General features: G+C 37.5%; 1 protein-coding gene across 1 annotated transcript in view; it reads right to left on the minus strand.

Annotated features, from left to right (window-relative positions):
• UNC5D (unc-5 netrin receptor D) overlaps positions 1-20,605 on the minus strand; it is a 687,821-nt gene that overhangs the window by 238,599 nt on the left and 428,617 nt on the right. Inside the window, exons 3-4 of the mRNA XM_070952266.1 lie at positions 19,149-19,292; positions 13,142-13,245 (exon numbers count right to left, since the gene is read on the minus strand). Coding sequence (XP_070808367.1) covers positions 13,142-13,245; positions 19,149-19,292 — 248 coding nt within the window. The remainder of the gene's footprint in view (positions 1-13,141; positions 13,246-19,148; positions 19,293-20,605) is intronic.

A 20,605-nucleotide genomic window follows, 5' to 3' on the forward strand; every position in this document is an offset into this window, starting at 1 on the left:
TTCATATATTACACTAATGTTTGCTTTGTCATGCTTTATTAAATATGCCAACCAACAGATTGTGGGCTACAAATCAGAAAGTTAGAGTATATATCACACATTAAAGTCCAAAACAAATTAGCATGACTCAATGTGATGTGTGAAACTTGCCACAGATTTGTTTCTTTTTCATGACTAACACAGACTAATTTATTGGAGATTTGTAATATCCTGAGCTGGAACAGGCCCACTTGGCTGAATTAAAAGTACCGGTAGTCTATGATTCTAAGGATGTTTTTTTTTTTTGGTCAGATGGGCAAATAACTTTGTATTCATAGAGCAAAGAAAAAAAAATGGTTGCATGAAAAGAACAGCTATCGCATTCCTTGTTTTCTTTAGTTTTCTGTTAATATCCTTCTCCAGCCAAAACCCAGGACAGATAATAGTTCATATGCTTGGTTTAAGATTTTATTAAATTAGCTAATTCATTAAACAATTAACATATTCATTTCCTTCTCATGTTCTTTATACGAAGACAAATTTGCTGATATAAAAATGTACATACACATATTTTCTCTGTAGGTAAAAATCTGCATAGATTCTAAATTAGTCTGGTAAGACTAGTTAGAACACACACGCAAAATCCCATAGCTAAAATACAATATAATATGTTGTGTTGATGTAAAAGCAAATTGAGGAAAATGATCTGATGCATTTTGATATCTTAATATTTAGTTAAAATTATGCGGATACAGTCTTTCTATACAGTCCTATGATTTTATTGTTCTTTTTTATATGAATGAGTTATAATTTTAAGTCCTTTTGAAAAGACATTCTGCCTATTACATGGGGAAGAAACAAAGTCTGCTCACTGTTGGAGATAGAGAAATGGAACACTTTTCAAGTGTTGAAAATATGGTTAGTATTTTATTCACTGAATTTATAAATTGTACTGCTCTCCTACCAAACATCCACAGCAATTAACAGCGTGTGTGCGTGTTCTCTCTCTCTCTCTCTCTCTGTGTGTGTGTGTGTGTGTGTGTGTGTGAGAGAGAGAGAGAGAGAGAGAGAGAATACAAAATGAAATCAATATAAACACTAAATAGCAACAAAATGCAAATACTATACAACATTAAAAACTAAATGGGTAAGAATATTATTTACATCTCTTGCATAGAAGAATATCAAAAAGATAATTTTATCTCCTTCTGAGAGGGTAGCAATAGAATTAGTGATTAAAATGCTGGATTAGGATCAGGGACATCAAGGTTCAAAACCCTTTTGAGCCATAAAAAGTCAGTGAATGGCTTTAGACCTGTCACTATCTTTCAGCCCAACTGACTTTACAAGATTTGAGGGGGAGGGGTTTGATAAAAATCATCCAACTTTTTTTAAAAAGAAGCTTCCAAACATATGATTGGGGGGGGGAGAGATATGGTTAGATGACAACTCTCACAATTCTTAATATTAACCATCATGCAAGAATTACTGAGAACCATGTTCATTAAAATATGCAGGCACTTCTAGCATAGGTGTAAGGATCGCCTCTCCTTCCAATTTAAGAAAGTATGAACTCTTGAAACGTGGTTGTTCAAAATGATTATTTTATTAAGCAGAAGTGACAGCCATCCAACTACAGCAAGATCTGAATACCCTTAGGCAAAGCAGTAGGATTAAAGTGGTAGAGACCCCTTCCTTTAAGTCAGAATGCAGATTTTAGCCAATACACAAGTGTGAAGATGTTTTCTTTACTATTTCCTGTGAGAACCCGAACAAACATGCATTCCCACCACTACCCTTTAAAGTGAGACAACCCACATGGCTATCATATAAATTCCTGCAGGTAAAGGAGATCTCAGGGTTCTTTGGCGCCAGGATATAGGTTGTAAAGTATATGTTGACACAGGCAATGTTAGTAAATCAAATCCAAGTCTCCCCCTTCTCCCAATTGAATGGCAGTATCACTTTTAGGAATCTGACAATAGGGTAATGCAGGTTGAAACTATGCCATCACTTAGGCCCAGGAAGTACACAGAAGCCATTGAAAAAAATATTGTGACATCAATCAATGCATTTTTGTACTGGCTGTCATTTTTAGAGATTTTTAAGCCCAGTGTCACAAAAGGACAATGCAAGAGTCATCTAAATGTGGATCATTATAGTCATTTCTTTTTCTTCACTCTCCAGAAAAAGAGGACCAGCACACTAGATGGAACTTGGCCGCAACTATTCAGGCATTCAGTCAACTAAGCTCAAAAATTATGATTGGATATACTGTCTATGGCTTCCTATAATTGCCTGCAATCAGATATGGTGCCTATTTTGAAATAGTGCCAGGCCCTCCCTCTCCTTCTCCTCTACACTCCTGTTGTGACTCCGACCCCCGAGCCCGTATTATCAGAGGGAGAAGGCTTCGAAAGTGAAGGAGAGGAGTTGGCAAGGCCTCCCTCTCCAGGACCCTCCTCTCTGGCAATGCCTCAGGTGTCCTCTGAAGGCCAAGAGATAGGCCAGGAGCCAGGCACTTCCAAGCAGCTGCAGTTAGACAGCGATGGAGATGAGTCTTGGCTGGACCCCCGACAGCGTCGCAGAGATAAGCACACGCAGCAGAGAAAGAGGCGTGCCAGAGATTAAGCTGAGTCACTGGACCACACCCCACAGGGGATAAAAGGGGATGTGGTGGCCATTCAGGCCTTGTGACGGACAAAATTGAAAAGCTAGCAAGTCATACTGCATTTCTGGAACTTCGTTATATGCCCTCCTTGGATTTATTATGGACTGAACTTGACAACTCTTTGGCTTTGTGGACTTATTTTGATGTATCGGACGGAGGAGAAAAACCTCCCTTTGTGAGTAAAGTCTTTGGCAGGCAGCTACTGGGTTGCTGCCAATTCTGTTATCTCAAAGGAATTCCTGACTGCTGGTTTTATTAACTCCTGGCTGACTGTTTGTTTGTGTGCGTGTGTGAGACGGGGACAGAACAACTCCACCCCATTTATTAATATTAATGCAAGCTTTTATCAAATTAACTGGGCTAATCATAAGAAGTGTGAATCATCTTTCAAGTTTCCTAGATTAATACCACTAGCCAGGTTCAATTTATTTCAGAGCATGCATTCAATTTCCCCCTCCCCCATTTGTTAAGACACTGGTCTAAAATCTTTAAAAACACATCTTTTCACATTAAGTTTTGGAATTTAACAATTTACATTTATGGAAGGAGGTGCGGTTTTAATATGTTTGATTTCTGCATACCACCCAAGGACTTTGATAGTTGACAGTTCAGAAATTATAGGAGAAGAGCAGGCAGAGCTAGGGTTAGAGTTAAACATGTTATAAGCTTAGGGTGCTTATGTTGCCACAAATGATCCAAGTCCAAATCCCCTTGAATTCCTTTGGTCAATTTAGTGCTGCCCATTAATTTACTATATTCTTGTATATATACTTGAATAAATCTTCTGGAGTAAACTTAATGTATGGCCCTGACTCTTTGCAGCTGACAGACAGACAGACTTGACAGACATCGTCTTCAGACAGATTTGAAAGAACTTCTGTCTTCAACTCTGGAAGGCATCATCAGAAATTACTGTCTGATGATGCCTTCCGGCTCTGAAGGGCTCATTCAGAGAATTTTCACATGACATAAATGATAATTTAATTGATTTTGATATAGCTTAGCATGACAATAGTGTGTACATTTTAGACTTAGCTAGTCCAGTTAATAGTGCTTATTCAACAATATTGGTTAATCAATCCAACAATTACAATGATATCTGAACCAGGCAACACAGGGGTTTTTTTAATTATTATTTTTATTGCTGAAAGTCCAAGAAGAAATAGCAATTCAGTTACTTCTGTTCTGCATTATTCACTGGGAACAACTTATTTTTTCCTTTTAACACACACACACACACACACACACACACACACACCCCTGGACAAATGGCACAGTCTTAAACAGTACCATCATCATCACTATGATGTCCATTAGAAGACATGAATCATGATTTTAATCTATCTTCCCTTTTGGATGCATATTTCTCTCTTTTGCTCCTTTTTAATCTGCTCTTTTTCATATCTGTACTTAAATGGCAGACTATTCTATAAGGTTTGTGTGTATCTCCCCCTGCCCTTGGCAACCCCCTTCTGTCTCATTATTCATCCTATAAGCTAGTTTCCAGTAGCATGTGCTCAGCAGGCTTTCTAACTAATGAACAAAATGTGCAGCTTGTGTGGGGGGCTTGGTTTTTTTTTTTTTTTTGCCTTTTATTTCTTTTATCCCTTTAGCATCTTCTGTCCATCCAATTAATAGATCCATAGTGATTTCAACTGAGATAAGAAACAACTGGTCTCTTGTTTACAGCAGCTTCTCCTTCTCCTTAATTTTTGTTTATTTTTTTTTATCAGTGCATCTAAACAGCAATCACAGTAGCACAGATGCACCTCTAGACTTTTGGAGAATAAATATATCACAGTGCAGATGGAGCTGCTGGCCTGGAACTTTCACTCTGAGCATCCACTTAAAACTTGCCATTAAAGCAAGCAGTGCTGATTCTCCAGCTGTGCTCTTATGTGGAGAAAGAAAGCTGGGCTACCACAATGGAGGAGGCAACAATAATTCCTGGCTTGAACAGATTTCCCCCAGCCTCTGTAGACCTTGTAACAAGCAGCACCCTGAACTCAATCTCTCTTTAGAAAGAGAAAAAATGACAGCTTAATGATGTTACCCCTGTTACATACACAGAAGAGCTTCACATCACCTGCTGAAATGGACATAAAATGTCTCATTTGGGTTGTGTTTAGTATAACTGCCTAGCAGTTGTAGTTAGTAGTTAATATACAATGAATTAAAGTTTAGCATCATAGCAGTAGCAATCACACTTAGACTTATATATTGCCCCATAGTGCTTTACAGCAGGGGTTCTCAATCTGTGGGCTACAGCCCACTACTGGGCCGTGGGCTACTTATAACAAAGTGCTGGCACTCACAGCCCCATTCGGGTGAGTGGCTAGTGCCAGCGCTCACAGATGAAGCTGTGCATGCACACACATGCACCTGCCCCTCACACAAAACCATCCCCTCTTCCACCCTCTCCCCTTGTGCCAGGCCAACAACCTGGAAAGTTTGGGGAACACTGCTTTACAGCATTCTCTGAGATGTTTACTATTGGGGGCATATTGCCCCCAACAATTTGGGTCCTCATTTCGGAAGGATGGAAGGCTGAGTCAATCTTGAGCCTCATCAGGACTTCCGGTTTGTTGCTTGTCGCCGCCAGACGATCCCTCGGGACCGCCAGCCCCATTGCCTGTAAAGAGCTGCCTTCACAACGGAATGGCGGCTTGAAAAAACTCAGTTTCCATAAGGAAATGGAGATAGAGCCGGCGAGGGTAGGTAGAGCTCTCTGCATAGCCCCAAAAGTTTTTTTTTTTTTACTTTTGGGGATGAAGCAGATGAGACTCCCTAATTCCCTCGCTGTCGCTCCGGGTTTTGGGAGACCTCTGCTTATGCAGAGCTAGGCAACAAGAACAAGCCTACAAAATTAACAGATTAATTAAAAAGGACGTGAGCTGGACCTGTGATCCTGAATCGCAAGTATTTCACTTATTTTATAAAAGTTATTGAAGAAGGAAAAAAGAATTTTTAAAAATGGCGACTGCCGAGGCTTGAGAGGGCTGAAAGGGAAAGTCCTTCCGTTTTCTATTACTACAAAGTAGCGGAATAAATACTCCTGGCTACAATAGAAGATAAAACTCCACTTTTGTGTTTTCTTTTTCCTGGAGATTTGATATTGATCTTGGTTGGAAAGAAGCTTTCTTTTTTTTCTGCTTTTCTTTTCTTTTCTAAAAAAACGTTTGTCTGGGCGGAAACATGGCATTAAGACTTACAAAGCCAGATAAACAAGCAGTGGGGGGGGGATTCCCCCATTAACAAATTACATGAACAAGTTCTAAATCTCCAGTCTCAGAAACCTGATTTTAACATAATTGAATTTCTCTTGGAGGAGATTGTAAGAAGGGACGAGATTGTGAATCAGAACTTTGAAAAATTTAAGCAGGAAATTAAAGAATTGGTGCAATTAAAGTTTGATTTTTTGCAACAAAAGATTATAAAAATGGCTAATGATTTTACAGAATTTATGATCCAGTTGGATGCAAACACTAATTTATTAGAGTCTAAAATGGAAGAAATTGAGGACAATTTGGACAATAGAATACAAAAAATTGAAAATGACTTGACAAATATTCAAGATAATAGCTTAGAAGAAAAACCTAAAATGGAGGCTGATCAAAAGACTTGCAATGCAGAAAATATACAACAACGGATTGAAAGAGAAGTTTTAATGATGCAATATAATTTCACTGAATATGCGATTAGACTGAGAGGATTGCAGGAAAAGAACAGAGATGATTTAAGGAAAATATCTTCTGAAATTCTGGCTGGGATTTTAAAGGTTCAACCTGAGGAAGTATCTTGTAGGATCGATAGAATTTATAGAATAAATTCCTGGACTGCAAAGCAAAGGCAATTGCCTAGAGATGTGGTGATTTATTTTACAGATAAGGAAATAAGAAATAATATTGTGCAAAATTCTTACAACTCTACTTTGCAATGGTTTGGAAGAAAGATTTGGATATATAAAGAGCTCCCGCCCAAGATGTTATTGGAGAGAAAGAAATTTGGTTTTCTGGTGACTGAACTTAAAAAAAGAAATATTCTATTCAGGTGGGATGCTCCAGTTGGTATAATATTGAGATATCAAGGAGAAAGATACCAATTAAATACTGTTGAAAAAGCGGATGAATTTTATCAAAATTTTTTGAAAATGAATTCAACATCTTTATGCACAACACAGGATAACCAGAAGGAATTGGAAATAAAGGGAAAATATCATACTATAGAAGCCTCTGTAGACAAATTGCCTTTGGATTCTTTAGACAACTCAGCTGGAGAAGTGGCATCGGATTCTAACGTGATGATGATTCATCAAGTCACAGACAAGCATGGAAATCAATTAGCTGATATATAACTGATAGAAAAGAAATATGAGTTACAAAAGCAAAACCAACAAGATCAAGTCATAAAGCAGAATGAAAACCGATCAGTCGATATACAACTTGCAGAAAGGAAATTAGGATGGAGATCAAACCCACAAAAGGAAAAGAAAAAAAGAAATAGGTCTCACAAAAATAAAAATTTCTAAATTAAGCAACAGTGAAGCCAGTTCTTTTTTAAAAAAAATGAATGAATATATGAAAAGACAGTTGAGGCGAAGTATTGGTAAACATTATCCTGAGGAGAGTGACAGATCTCTGCAATGCCATAATTTTGGGATGTGAAAAGAGCCTTTAATTTGGTTGGATTGGAATTATCCATTTTGGATTTCTTTTTATTGATAAATGTATTATATTTATGTTGAGCTATAAGGCAAGAGAGCTACGCTGGGGCACGCAGAAGATCTGGTTGTCACCCAGTATGATGATGGGAATTAATAATCCTGAAGAAAGCCACAATTACAGATATCATATGGAATATAATTATAATGTCACTCGGGTGGTTGTTTTTCTTTTTTATATATATATGAGGAGATTTATTACTGATGGGGGCAGATGATAACTGAGGATTTTGAACAATCTGTTGCAACAAGGATGCTATGTTACCCTAATATGGATGATGTACTCAATAATCTAGCGGAAAGACATCAAAGAAGATACTATAGGGATTATAAATTTAAAGTTATTGATTTTTTCTATATAACGGAATATTTTTTTTTAGTAGGGCGGGCAGTAGATTAAAGATATTAAGAATTGTGTATGGCAATTTTGTAGGAAAGTGGGTGGAGATATGTTAGTTTATTGATTGTTTAGTTTAAGAAAAGGGATGTTTAAGTGATATATTTGGGAGTGGAGGAAATGGATGGAGCTGAATAAATGCTAAATTAGGATTTATGTGGAAGGCTGCTCTGAAATGTTATATTAATATATACAAAAGATTAAATGTTAAAGTAGGATTTATTATATAGTTTTAAAGTGGAAGGTTGTTTTGAAATGTTGTATTAATATATAGATATAAGTATGAGGGAGGAGAAAAAGGGCAGATTACTGTTAAACTGGGAGTTATAATAATATTATTATGCTAAATTAGAAGTTATTATGCAATGTTATAGTAGAATGATATTTTGAAATGTATGGTAAAAGGGGGAAGTAATAATATTAATAATATTATTAGTAAGTAAGGGTCAGTATTTTGAGGAGGGAATAAGGGGATGGTAAAATATTATATAATCTGTTATGAATTAGGTTTTTGTTGTGAAGAAGTCACGGGGATGGTGGTGAGGGGGGGTTAGGGAGGAGGGGGAGAAAAATGCGGGAAAAAAATTGTATTTGAAAACTTTTTCAATTAAAAAAAAAAATCTTGAGCCTCATCAGGATTGAACTCTAGGCTGTGGGCAGAATTTGTCTGCAATACTGCATTTAACCACTGTGCCACCAGCTTCCTCCTCATTTATGAAGTCAACTCTTCAACAATCCAAAGTTGTGAAAACCATGGATTAGCATCACATGGGAACAAGATCATTGGTAATCAGGAGAGATCAAAGAGGGGCAAACAGTTAGATGGGGTGATGCTGTGTTATTTGCAACACCTTTTAATGGAGTTACAGCAGCATTGCAACAACTGCTAAAGTCATACCCCTTCAGAGTTAGGACTCTGAAACAAGGAAGCAAGAATAACGTTTTCTCCTAGGCTGGAAAAATCTTGGTATATACTTAACCTTTCCAATACATTTTCATTATTAAGCTGCATGACTAATATTCTAATATGCATGAGCACCAATGGATAATTGCATTCTGGTTCTCTTATTGATTCAGATTCTTATCAAAATGCTCTTGGTAAATTATTTTCAAAATGCAAACCAAACAAATTATCTTCCAGTCCCTACAGTCACATTTGGAAATGAGAGTAATATATAAAGAGGCAGTTTTTTTGCCCACCTCTGAACATCCAACTGAGAAAAATTTTCTAAAAGGATATAATGTAATCAAAGGCCATTTGAAAAGGAGTGTCGAGCCCGACATCAGCTTGACATATTTGTTGGAGGGAGAGGCATCTAAGGCCGACTAAAGAATCCAAGGCCGACTAAAGAATCTACAGAAAAGCAGTGGGGATGATTATTAGATACTCGGGGTAGTAGTGGTGACGGGTTTGTTAGGTTCTGGTGGTGCTGGTTACTAATACCTGCGCATAGGCTGCGAGTCAGGATCGTCTGTGAAGAATCGGCATCTGCAACGTTTGAATGCGGAAGTGCTGTCGGCTTGGGAAGAAGGAAATAAGGAACAGCTGGAAAGACGATTGCGTACGGATGGGGTGTGGGCGCGGTTGGCACGCTGCTTTAAAAAACACTGACAAACCCAAACATTCAGTGCTGACTTTATTACATTCGTACTTGGTTTTTCCTCGATACTCGACTGTTGCAGATTAAAGATTGCTTGACTAAACCCTGTTTTCCCTGTTTGGTGATTCATCTGAAGAACCACCCAGAGGCAGATCAGAAGAGCCGAGATGCATAATCAAAGGCTATTTGAAAGGTCCCCAAACCAGCCAAACTCCTGAGTGAAATGGAGCTGAAATAACACATAGACCTGATCAGTTTCAACATGTTCCAACACATGCTAGCCATCTACCTTCAAATCAGTTATTTAAAGGATAAATTGAGTCTGTCATCTGCACCTCTATAACTGTCTGGTTTGGTTCTGCAACCCAACAAGACAGACACAGACTTCAGAGGATAATTAGTACTGCAGAAAAAACAATGGCTACCAACCTGCCTTCCATTGAGGACCTGTATACTGCATGAGTCAAAAAGAGGGCTGTGAAAATATTTACAGACCCCTCACATTCTAGACATAAATTGTTTTAACACCTACCCTTAAAATGATGTTAAAGAGCACTGCACACCAAGATAACTAGACACAAGAACAGTTTTTTTCCCGAACACCATCACTCTGCTAAACAAATAATTCCCTCAACACTGTCAAACTATTCACTAAGGCTGCATTACTATTACTATTAGTCTTCTCATCATTCCTATCACCCATCTCCTCCCACTTATTACTGCATGACTATAACTCTGTTGCTTGTATCCTTACAATTTATATTTATATTGATTTTTTCATGATTGTTTATTTGTACCCTATGACTATCATTAAGTGTTGTACCTTATGATTCTTGACGAATGTCTTTTCTTTTTATGTACACTGAGAGCATATGCACCAAAGACAAATTCCTTGTGTGTCCAATCACACTTGGCCAATAGAGAATTCTAGTGGAATAGAGTACAAGAAACATAGTAAAAGAATCAGAGAATCCATGTGTATTGGTGTTCCTAGTTTCTTTATGAATTATATGGATGTCCTGCCTTCTCAAAATATATGCCACGATAGTTGTTTACAGTTATCAGTATATCTTCTGTGACAAAACCACAGCCCTTTTCCAGTGCTTTCTGACAAAAGAATGCCAGAAATAAGTTAATATATGTTTCATTGCTAATAGAAAAATTTTAGGTTTTGTTGGTTATGTCAAACTGTGGAATGTGCTTAGAAAAATGGGAATTCTAGAATATCTCATTGTCTTATGGAAAATCTATATACTGGTCAGGAAGCCACCGTCCAAACAAAACATGGTGAAATAGTTCCAGTTTGGCAAAGGAATGTGACAAGGCTGTATACTCTCCCCTTATTTATTCAGACTATTCAGAGAATATATATTAACTAAGGGAAGCTGGACTGAAAGATGAGCATGGTTTTAAAACTGGAGGAAGAACTATCAATAACCTGTGTTTCCTGAGACATTAACCCAATAGTTGAAAACATAAAAGGATTTGCAAGCACTAGTGCTAAAAGTCAAAGAGAATGTTAAAAAATCAGACTAAAATAAAATAAGGAGAAAATCAAATTAATGACAACAGGAAGAACAAACAATCTTAGAATGGGCAATGAAGAAATTGCAACAGTGGATAGCTTCTGCCTTTTAGAATCCGCCATCAACAGCAATGGAAGAAGTCAGGAAATAAGCCAGTAGCATTTGGTAAAGTAGCCAGGAAGGCCTTGCGAAAGATAATCGATCAATCAAAATATATCTTGTGTGACAAAGCAACAGCACTTTTCAAGTGCTTTTGTAGGAGAAGAGCAAGTTGAGCTTGAAGGCAAAATTTAATGGGCTATCAGTATGGAGTCATTGTATTGGCATGAGACCCAAGTCCAACCCCCCCCATGAATTCTGTTGATCCTTATCTAGCACCAATTTAGCTCTGACCATTAGTTGACTAGGTTCTTGTGTGTAGGTAGTAGTGGTGGGTTACTACGGGTTCACACCGGTTCAGGAGAACCAGTAGTGGTAATTTGGGTTTGGTCTCTGAACTGCTAATGATCGCTGGCTGGCCATGCCCCCGAACCAGTCCCCCGCTCGCTGGACCTGGCCTCCCAATGCTCACTCGCTCGCCCCCCCCTCCACCCAGCCTACTCCCTTCCCCACTGCCCGTAGCCCTGCCATGCCAGGGCTATGTAGCCCAGCCATGCCAGGGGTCTCCAACCTTGGCTTTACTGCTGAGGATCTCTGGGAATTGAAGTCCACAAGTCTAAAAGTTGCCAAGGTTGAAGACCCCTGCCCTAGACCACTTTAGAAGCAAAGTGGTGGGTTTTGCTGGTGTTTCAGGAGGAAGGGGAGGGAGGGAGGGAAGGAGGGAGAGAGAGAAAGAGAGAAAGAAAGAGAAAAAGAAAGAAAGAGAAAGAGAGAGAGAAAGAAAGAAAGAAAGAAAGAGGAAGAAGGAAAGAGGAAGGGAGAAAAGAAAGAAAAGAAAAGAAAAGAAAAGAAAGAAAGAAGACAAAGACAAAGACAAAGACAAAGAAAGAAAAAGAGAAAGAAAGGAAGAGGAAGGAAGGAAGATACAAGAAAGAAAAAAAGAAAAAGAAAGGAAAGAAAGAAAGAAAGGCAACTCAATCCATGACCTCTCCTGGCTCTAACAGTCATGTGCAAGCTAGATAAGAACATCTGAAGGTGTGCGTAATGTTCTAAATGTACAGAAGTTATAATTAAATGTGTGGCAGAAAGTGGACTCTGGGTGTGTTTTCCAAATCTAGCAAGTGAGGTTGAATGTGTATAGTTTTAGAAGAGCTCTCTGTGTGTGTGTGTGTACATACACATACAGTATATATAGTAGATAATGTATCTTTTTGTGTGCCTAAACATACTCTATACTATGTAATATGTATACACATATGGCATATAGACATAGGATTAAATAGTATATTTTGGATATTAAGTAGTAGTAAATACAGACAGGGAAATTGTATCTCGTTGAGGCCTTTGAGGCAAGGAGAGGCCAGGCACCCTAACCCTAACCCTAACCTTGACGTGAGTGATGTCAAGTTGGCCATCCCCACCCAGTCACATGATCACCCAGCTATGCCCACCCAGTCACATGACCATCAAGCCACACCCACAAAATAAGCCACGCCCACAGAACCAGTAGTAAATTTTGGAACCCACCACTGGTAGGTAGCAGTAATAAACTCTTCTGTGCTTTGAATTCAACAAATGTTCCTGGTTATTTGCACCTGGCAGCTTTCTAGTAAAGGAAACCAAATCCAGGGTGTATAGGTCATAGTGTATTTTACCACTAGGAAAAATGATGACCTTACAAAAGCAGGAGATTGGCATGATTGGGGACTTGGAAATTCACCAAGTACTGACATGGACACTTTTATACATGACTTATTTATATCATGCTCCTGTAAGCAATATGTTTTTCTTTATGGTAGTGAACTTGGATTGCTCTCCTTCACAATTAGATAGCTCTTGGGTTTAGCTGCAACATTGACCATAAAATCCAGTGCATATTTCAAAGCATTTTGAAAACATCGTCAGGACTAAAAAAAAAATTATTTCATGCATTGATCTTTCAAGCAAATGATTTGGTTGTCTGCGTGGTGGTTTCTTTTGTTTTAAATTGTTGCAATCAATTGTTATTCCTTATGGCAAACACAAACCACAGGATATTTGCAAGGCAAACCCAAATTCTGCCCTATCTTAATTCTGTATTGTTATTGAACTTTATGAAATAAAAGTGTAACAGACTTTATGTGAAATGCAAGGGACCTTATTTCTCACCTCTGCTGAAGGAACTCCCTCTGGTGGCCGACAATGAAGCACAATCATTCCTTCAATTGGGACTTCATTGCCCTGGGGGTCTTGTTCAAAGTTTTTGCGTAAATCTGTAAAGAAGAATTTGCAAGGGTTAATCACTCCAAACAAGGTCAAACATCTCTTGCAGGAAGTGTTGGATTTAGGCACTAAGACATCATATTCTCCAAAGCACCTGAAGGCAGGAAAGAGACAATGGATGGAAACTAATCAACAAGAGAAGCAACCTAGAACTAAGGAGAAATTTCTTGACAGTTAATCAGTGGAACAACTAGCCTCCAGAAATTGTGAATGTTCCAACACTGGAAGTTTTTAAGAGATTGGACAACCATTTGTCTGAAATGCTATAGGCCTTCCTGCCTGAGCAGGGGATTGGACATACATATATATATATATAAGGTTTGTTTAGCTTTGGCTTGGTGTAATGTGTTCATTGCTAGTAATTATGCTTAGTAAGACACAGTTTATAGCTCAGAGTGTTTTTTAACCCAGTAAATTGTCACTGAGTCAACAAGTGATATTATATTATAAGCTGATCAGAGATATACATGTGAGATGGGTGACTATATGAATTGATTAAGTAAATTAAAAAATCATAGATAAACAAGCCATGCTTCAGCATATGTCAGCCCTTCCAGATAAATTAGACAGGAAACACAACCACATGAGCTAATTCTGCTTTACTATAAGGCTACATTAACAGATTCTTGCAAGTCTTAAGGTACAAATTTCCCACTGCCACTGTCAGATCCGTGGGGGAGAAGCTGGTCCTTACAGCCACTTTTAACCATCTGATGAATGGTCCTTCCTAAGTTTCTTTTTCTGAAGTTTAGCCATGGAGAGCTCTTGTCTAATTGTTTCCTAGGCAGCATCTCTTTCTCTCATTCCCCAAGGTCATTCACATATTCTATTACAACATAATGTTTGAATCTTGCAAAAATTAACATTGGGAAATTAACATTATGGGAAGCCTCACAGTTAACATACTATACACATGTATTGTACATACAGAAATATGAGAATGATATTTACATTTTAAGGTCCCACCTCTTTTATAAGTAATTCACCCCAATATGCAGTATATTTATTTAGTGTGTACTTCGTTTATCAACTGTTTGCAGTTATGATTGTAATAAAAAAGTCATTTATGACCAATCCCTTGCATTTACAACCTATGCAATTTTTAAAGCAAAGTAAAGCTGAAGTCAGATCATAAGCCCAGTCTCAGTTTCACTCAGTGAATACTTCACTTAACAACCAAGTTGCCAGCCCCAATTGTGATCACTAAATGAAGACTGCTTATATTATAATGAAAAGGTTAAATGATTCAAAACTAATAGGACTCTGACTCAAATAAGACATTGATTGAAGTCTTTGAATGTCAGAATTAATCAATAAGCATAGATCTGCTACTTGACATAGAAGGAAGCTCCATTATGGTCAATGAGGTCAAGCAAGGAAATAGGTATTTATTTACCCCTAAGAATATAACAAAAAGCTCAACAACCAAGAAGTTAGTCCTAATGGACTAAAGGGAATAATCAGATTTAGGACTGGGCTGCATATCTTTCAAATCTGGAAACTAATTTAAGTCCTTCTCCCCGTGCAGAAAGGCTGAAACTATCAGAAAAGTTCTTACTGCATTCAGATGCTTTTCAAAGAGATGCTACCTTCTTTATCCTCCCACTCACTCACATCTGTTTGCCTTACACACTCTCTGATTTTTTCTTTAAATGAAAAGCAGAGCTGTGTTTGGCAGATAATTTTTGAGCAAAAATTAATCACTTATTTCAATTACAGGAGCATCAAATAAATAAATAATAAAGTATGTGCATTGGCAGTACATATATATGCCTCTCTACCCTCATTTCCTCCAGATGTTTTGAGACCATGGCTCCCCAGATTCCCAGCCAGTTTGGCTAAGATGATTGCAAATAAGAATGAGCCATGTATTCTTTTTGCTGCATTTGAAAAAAAGAGATCAGCCTTCCAAAACAGGATGAAAATTGAGGACATAGGATCCAAATTTTTTTTTAAAAGGTCATTTGCAGAAATGTTTAATTAGAACAGGAAGTTAGTTCAAGTCATAATGTTGACCACCATCATCTTATTGAGGCCTTCAACACTGAATCATATTGAGCAAACAACTAATGGACACCTACTCACAACACTGAGAACATCTCCACAAGCAATCAACTTTCATTTGCAAGTGTCCTTTTTGTCCATTGCTAAATCTGTTTGGATTGATTAAAGGGTTTCCTATGTGGACAAAAGATCAAGATCTAATGACCTTTGTAAAGGACTCAACAAGGAATATAAATGATGCCAATAATATAAGATCCAAGAAGAGTTTAGAAAAGGGATGCAACAGTATACTGCAAATTGATCGTTCAAAAAATTAGAGAAATTATAGATTTAACATCAAGAATCCAACTCAAGGTCAATTGTTGTTCTACACAGAATTTGACCCCTATTTCTGAGACTCTTGTGTGGGATTTCAATGTCAAATGGCTACTCAGTCTAATGCTAACACTTTCTAGAACTAAAAGTGACTTTGACTCAGATGGAATCATCTGGATTTTGATCTCCAAGACACCAAGGAATGAATTGCTACTCTCATGAAGCTATTTAGCATGCATGATAACTGAGTTCACATATTTTCAAGTTCATGACTTGTGTGAAGCAAACCATATTTTTTTTAGGATAGGTAGATAAACAGAGAAATTGAAGTATCTAATGTAAAGTGATGTCTGTATGAATAGAAAGGACACTATAACCTTGAAGCAACCTTGAGAATGTAAAAAGAATTGCTATTTTATTAAAAATGGAAATACCTTGAATTATTTCTTTTGTTATTCTACAAAACCCAACTAAATACTCCTTAACAGTCTATTAGTATTATTATTAAAATAATAACATTTACTGCAGCAGAAACTTTGTTAGGCAAAAGAACAGGAAGCTATTCCAGTAGCAAATGTCATGCCAAAGTAACTTCATGGTATAAGACAGCTTAATCGATCCACTTGCTTCAGTAAATTTTTTGCTCTCTTCATGCTTTCATGTTCAGCAAGAAAATTCATAGTCCATAAAAAAGAGTCAATAAAAATTCAGTTCTAAATAATATGTGTTTGCAGCCTTGCAAAACTGAAGAATTATCATCTCTGTCAATGTAACAGCAGTTAATGTAGTGCAATGAAAATAATTTATACATGCCAAATAAATCAGCCAATGAAAAATCATAGCCATTAACAAAAATCATGAAGTCAGTGTCCCATCATATCAGTTTAGCCACGTGTTCAATTTACGATAGTGCACCCTTGGAAATATACACACAGAAAGGGGAATGTGTGAAAGGCGGCTTATTACAGATTCAATCACATTCTGATAAGTGGTGGGTTCTAACCGGTGTTGCCACCGATTCGCTTCACACACGTGCTTTGCGTGCGATCGGCATGCACGTGCTCACTTTGCTCGCACACTCTCCAAACTTGCGTTTCACACAAGCACATTGGTTTACCTAAACGGCAGAGGGCAATCCACTCTGCCATGCCTTTCAGCTGGGCTAAAAATGAAGGAATAAAGGTAGGAATATTGTAGGGGTGAGCGGGAGGGCCCAACTGATGGTAGGGGCGAACCGGTTCGCTCTCACATCAATATTTTCGCTACCAGCTCTCCCGAACCAGGGAGAACCAGTAGCAACCCATCACTGATTCTGATCCTTTACGTACCGTATATTCCATGCACATATACAGAAAATCTTTTCAGCTATTAAAAATACGCTGTCTAAAATTGTTGTTGCAGAGAAAAATCCAGTATTCTCCAGAATCTTTTTAAAAGATTTTTAAAGATTAATGATCAAATTAAATTTTATTTAATGATTTTAAATTTTAAAATTAAATTTTAAAATTTAAAATTAAAAGATTAATGAAAAAAATCAGAAATAGAGAGTGAAGGAAAAAATTCCTCATCTTCATGTTAATGGAAAGAATTTGTTGCCCAAATTTAATTTAACAGAGTTCTCCTACTACCCATGCTTTAAAAATAAGATTAAAATAAAGATTCTTTAAAAAGGCAGCAGCTGCAATCTACTAAACTGGATCGCAGAAATGACCACTAGGTAGCAACAAAGAGGCAGAAAAAAAATCCAACTTTATGCTGCCATCTTTGGTCCAGATTTTGTAGTCCTAATTTCATTAATTTAAGAGGCAGCAATCAAATGGATAGAAGGATTAGGGGGCATGGGGTGAAGTGGGGTGGGGTGGAGAGGCTGTCTTGCCATTTTGTGTTATAGAGATTGCTGAATGAAGAGTTGAAAAACTTTTGGGCTAAGGTCATAAATTTGTCTGGTTCTGACTTTGGGTAATGGATGAATCATGGTACTGTATTTTGAAAACAAGGGTTATGGCTTAGTATCTTATTCAACATCCCATGATCAAAGCTAGTGATATGTGAACTCCATCTTTTAATAAATGCAGTTCAGTTTATTTATTTTGGTTTTTGACCTGCCTAAAATGTAAATTGAACACTAATAAAACAATCACAGAATTCATTCTATACATACAGTGTTAGTGGCAATAAAGTAAACTATATTTACCACAAAGTATTTAGGAGATTATAATCTATAAACTGAAAACTACAAGTGAACAAATCTAAGAATCAAACATCTGTGCACTACTATTACATACAGCAATAAAACTAAAATCTATATAACCAATAAATTTATGAACCTAAAAATTATGCAGCAGTATAAAATGTATTTAATTAATGTAACTTAAAATAACCTAATCCTAACTGTAATCCTAACTCTACAATAATATCATCAGATTAAACAAATAACTACACCACATTATAATTACATGGAAAAGTTTATGTCAATAGATTAGGTGCTAACATCAAAAGATAAATATGGAGAATGTATACCCCAATTAATTCTTATAGGGTATCAATGCCTAGCATATTCTATACATTTATTCATAAAATTTGGCTCATTATAAGTAATGACATTGTTCAAAAATACTAAATGTGTACAGAAGTGGTTTGTATGGCCTTTTGAGTAAAGGGTGAATGAATATCCTGCAATGCCTGGAAGAGTCTGATTATTGCTGATAGAACAGTAATAAAGCATGATGGAGGAGGAGGAGGAAGGAGGGGATTCTTTAGGCATAAGCTAAAAGGGTAGATTTTCCTCTGTCTACTTTGGAAACATTCCAACTTCTCTTTACAGAGTATTTCACATATGGTAATAGACACAAAGGTGTATAAAATCATGCAGGCATGCACAGAGAAAACAAACAGGAAGTTTTGTTTTTTTTCTCAGAACAATAGGAGCAAGGATCATCATTTGAATCTGACAGGAAAAAGATTCAGGAAAGATAAAAGTCTTTATCACACAACAAATCTTTGGAATTCATTGAACAAGACAAAGTCATTTGTCGTTACCCATCTTGGATAGGTTTCAAAGAGGTTAGATTGCATGGGCTCCTGTTTATGAGTACCCGGTTGACCACTTGAGAAACCAAATGCTAAACTAAGATAGATGTTGGCTTGGTCCATCAAGGCCTTTCTTACAGTCTTACAAGATATTTTTGCCTGGAAATGCTCTAAAAAGTATAAACCTGTTATATCCATTGTAGATATACTGTTCTAACTGAAGAACTGAGTTAGAACTGAAGAAGCTTCTTAGATGAGAAGCGAAACATTTTCAAAGAAAAAAACCCCAGAAAGTCCAGTTGCTTTATGAAAAAAAAAGAAAAGTACCTTTGGGACTCCTATGAAATCCAACACACAACAGTGGTTCACCAGTATGATGCAAACTTTACCAGAAATCCAAATATTCATCTACACAGGGATACAGACACAATTTTTTTCTACATACAGGAATGCTACACGTGTACCTATATTCACACTGAGCTGTTATGAGATGCATAGATGAAGAACAATGCCCATCCATTTCTGGAGAGCAAAAACCACTTACAGGCAATGCGGACCGAAGCCTTCCGGCTCTTGGAAGTTCCTAGGAGGCTCCAGGCCACACACTGGCACCAGTAGTCTTCTGGTCCATGAAAATCCTCCACTTGCTGCCTTGTCACATTGATGTATGCTTCCCGAATCATCAAGCCTGAATGCGAAAGATAGAAAAAAATTAGCTGATATAAAATGTCTTATTCAAACATAATGCTAAGGTTAGCCAAACCCCTTTCTTTTTAATTAAACAATTCCATTTTTAATCAAGGCAAAGCTTTAATGGCTTTGACAATAATATATGGCTCTTAATTAAATCCTCACCACCAAGTAGGTCAGGATACCGGAGCTGAAAATATGCGCCTGTCAAAAAAGGACTTCAGAACCATGCAGTATCTGCCTTTAAAATCTTTTGCTGGCATTTCCCATTCTACAAAAACACTTTGTTTAGCTTAAAAAAAAAAGATTGCAAAACTTCATATAATACCTAGTCATCTAATGAAGTGCAACTGTAATTCAAAGCTTATTTCTTCACTGAAATCATCAGGATTTGCTTCTAGATCAGCGGTTCTTAACCTGGGGGTTGCGACCCCTTTGGGGGTCGAACGGCCATTTCACAGGGGTCGCCAAAGCCCTCTCTCGCCCCCCCATGCCTTCACTCACCCTCACTCTCTGCTCTGTTGGATTGCCGGCCGTTCGCTTACCCCACCCACTCCCAATCTATTGCTGCCTCCGGAGTCCCAGCTGATGGCTAGAGGAAAAAAAACTCTTTAAATTCTTGCCGCGGGGCTTCAAAGGGCTGCCCTATAGCCAGTGGTGGGATTCTGCTGGTTCTAGGAGCCGAACCGTTTGTTAAATTGCTGGCTTGCCCCACCCCTCCGCACCACTATTTATTGCCAATAAATAGTGGTGGGCGAGGGGCGGGCGAGCCAGCAATTTAACAAATGGTTCGGTGTTTTTTTGTAATTTTATTGGCCCGCGGAGCTTCAGCATAGGCTAATTAGCCCTTGATTAGATCGGCTCCCGACTGTCAGCTGATTTGTCTCAGCTGTTTTGCTCAGGGCTCTGCTGCTTCCTTGCAAAGAGTCCTGGAGCAGATTTTTTTCCCCCTAGCTATGCTGAAAAATGAAACTGAAACTGCTTTGCTATTGCTGCAACGTTTGAAAATTAGGCAGGCAGATTTCTTTTCTTTTTCCTCACCAAAAAAGGTAGGTGCAAACAATGGGAAATTTAGGGAAAAAGAGGAGAGTTCAAGATTTTAAAACACAAAAGAAAAAAAGCTCTATTTAACTAGGGAATTGTAATAATTGAGATACTATTAATTGTATATTTCTGAAAGCAGAAATAGTTAAGTTGTGGTTCAGAGAATATATGGGGGAAATTATTTGGTTTATTATTATTGGTAAATATAATTAATTGATTTGTAAGAAATTGGATTGCATGGAAATAATTGGAATATTCATATTCATA

Source organism: Pituophis catenifer, unplaced genomic scaffold, assembly GCF_029215685.1.
Source record: "Pituophis catenifer annectens isolate HBS135680 unplaced genomic scaffold, rPitCat1.0.hap2 SCAF_12, whole genome shotgun sequence".
In the NCBI taxonomy this organism is placed as follows: Eukaryota; Metazoa; Chordata; class Lepidosauria; order Squamata; family Colubridae; genus Pituophis; species Pituophis catenifer.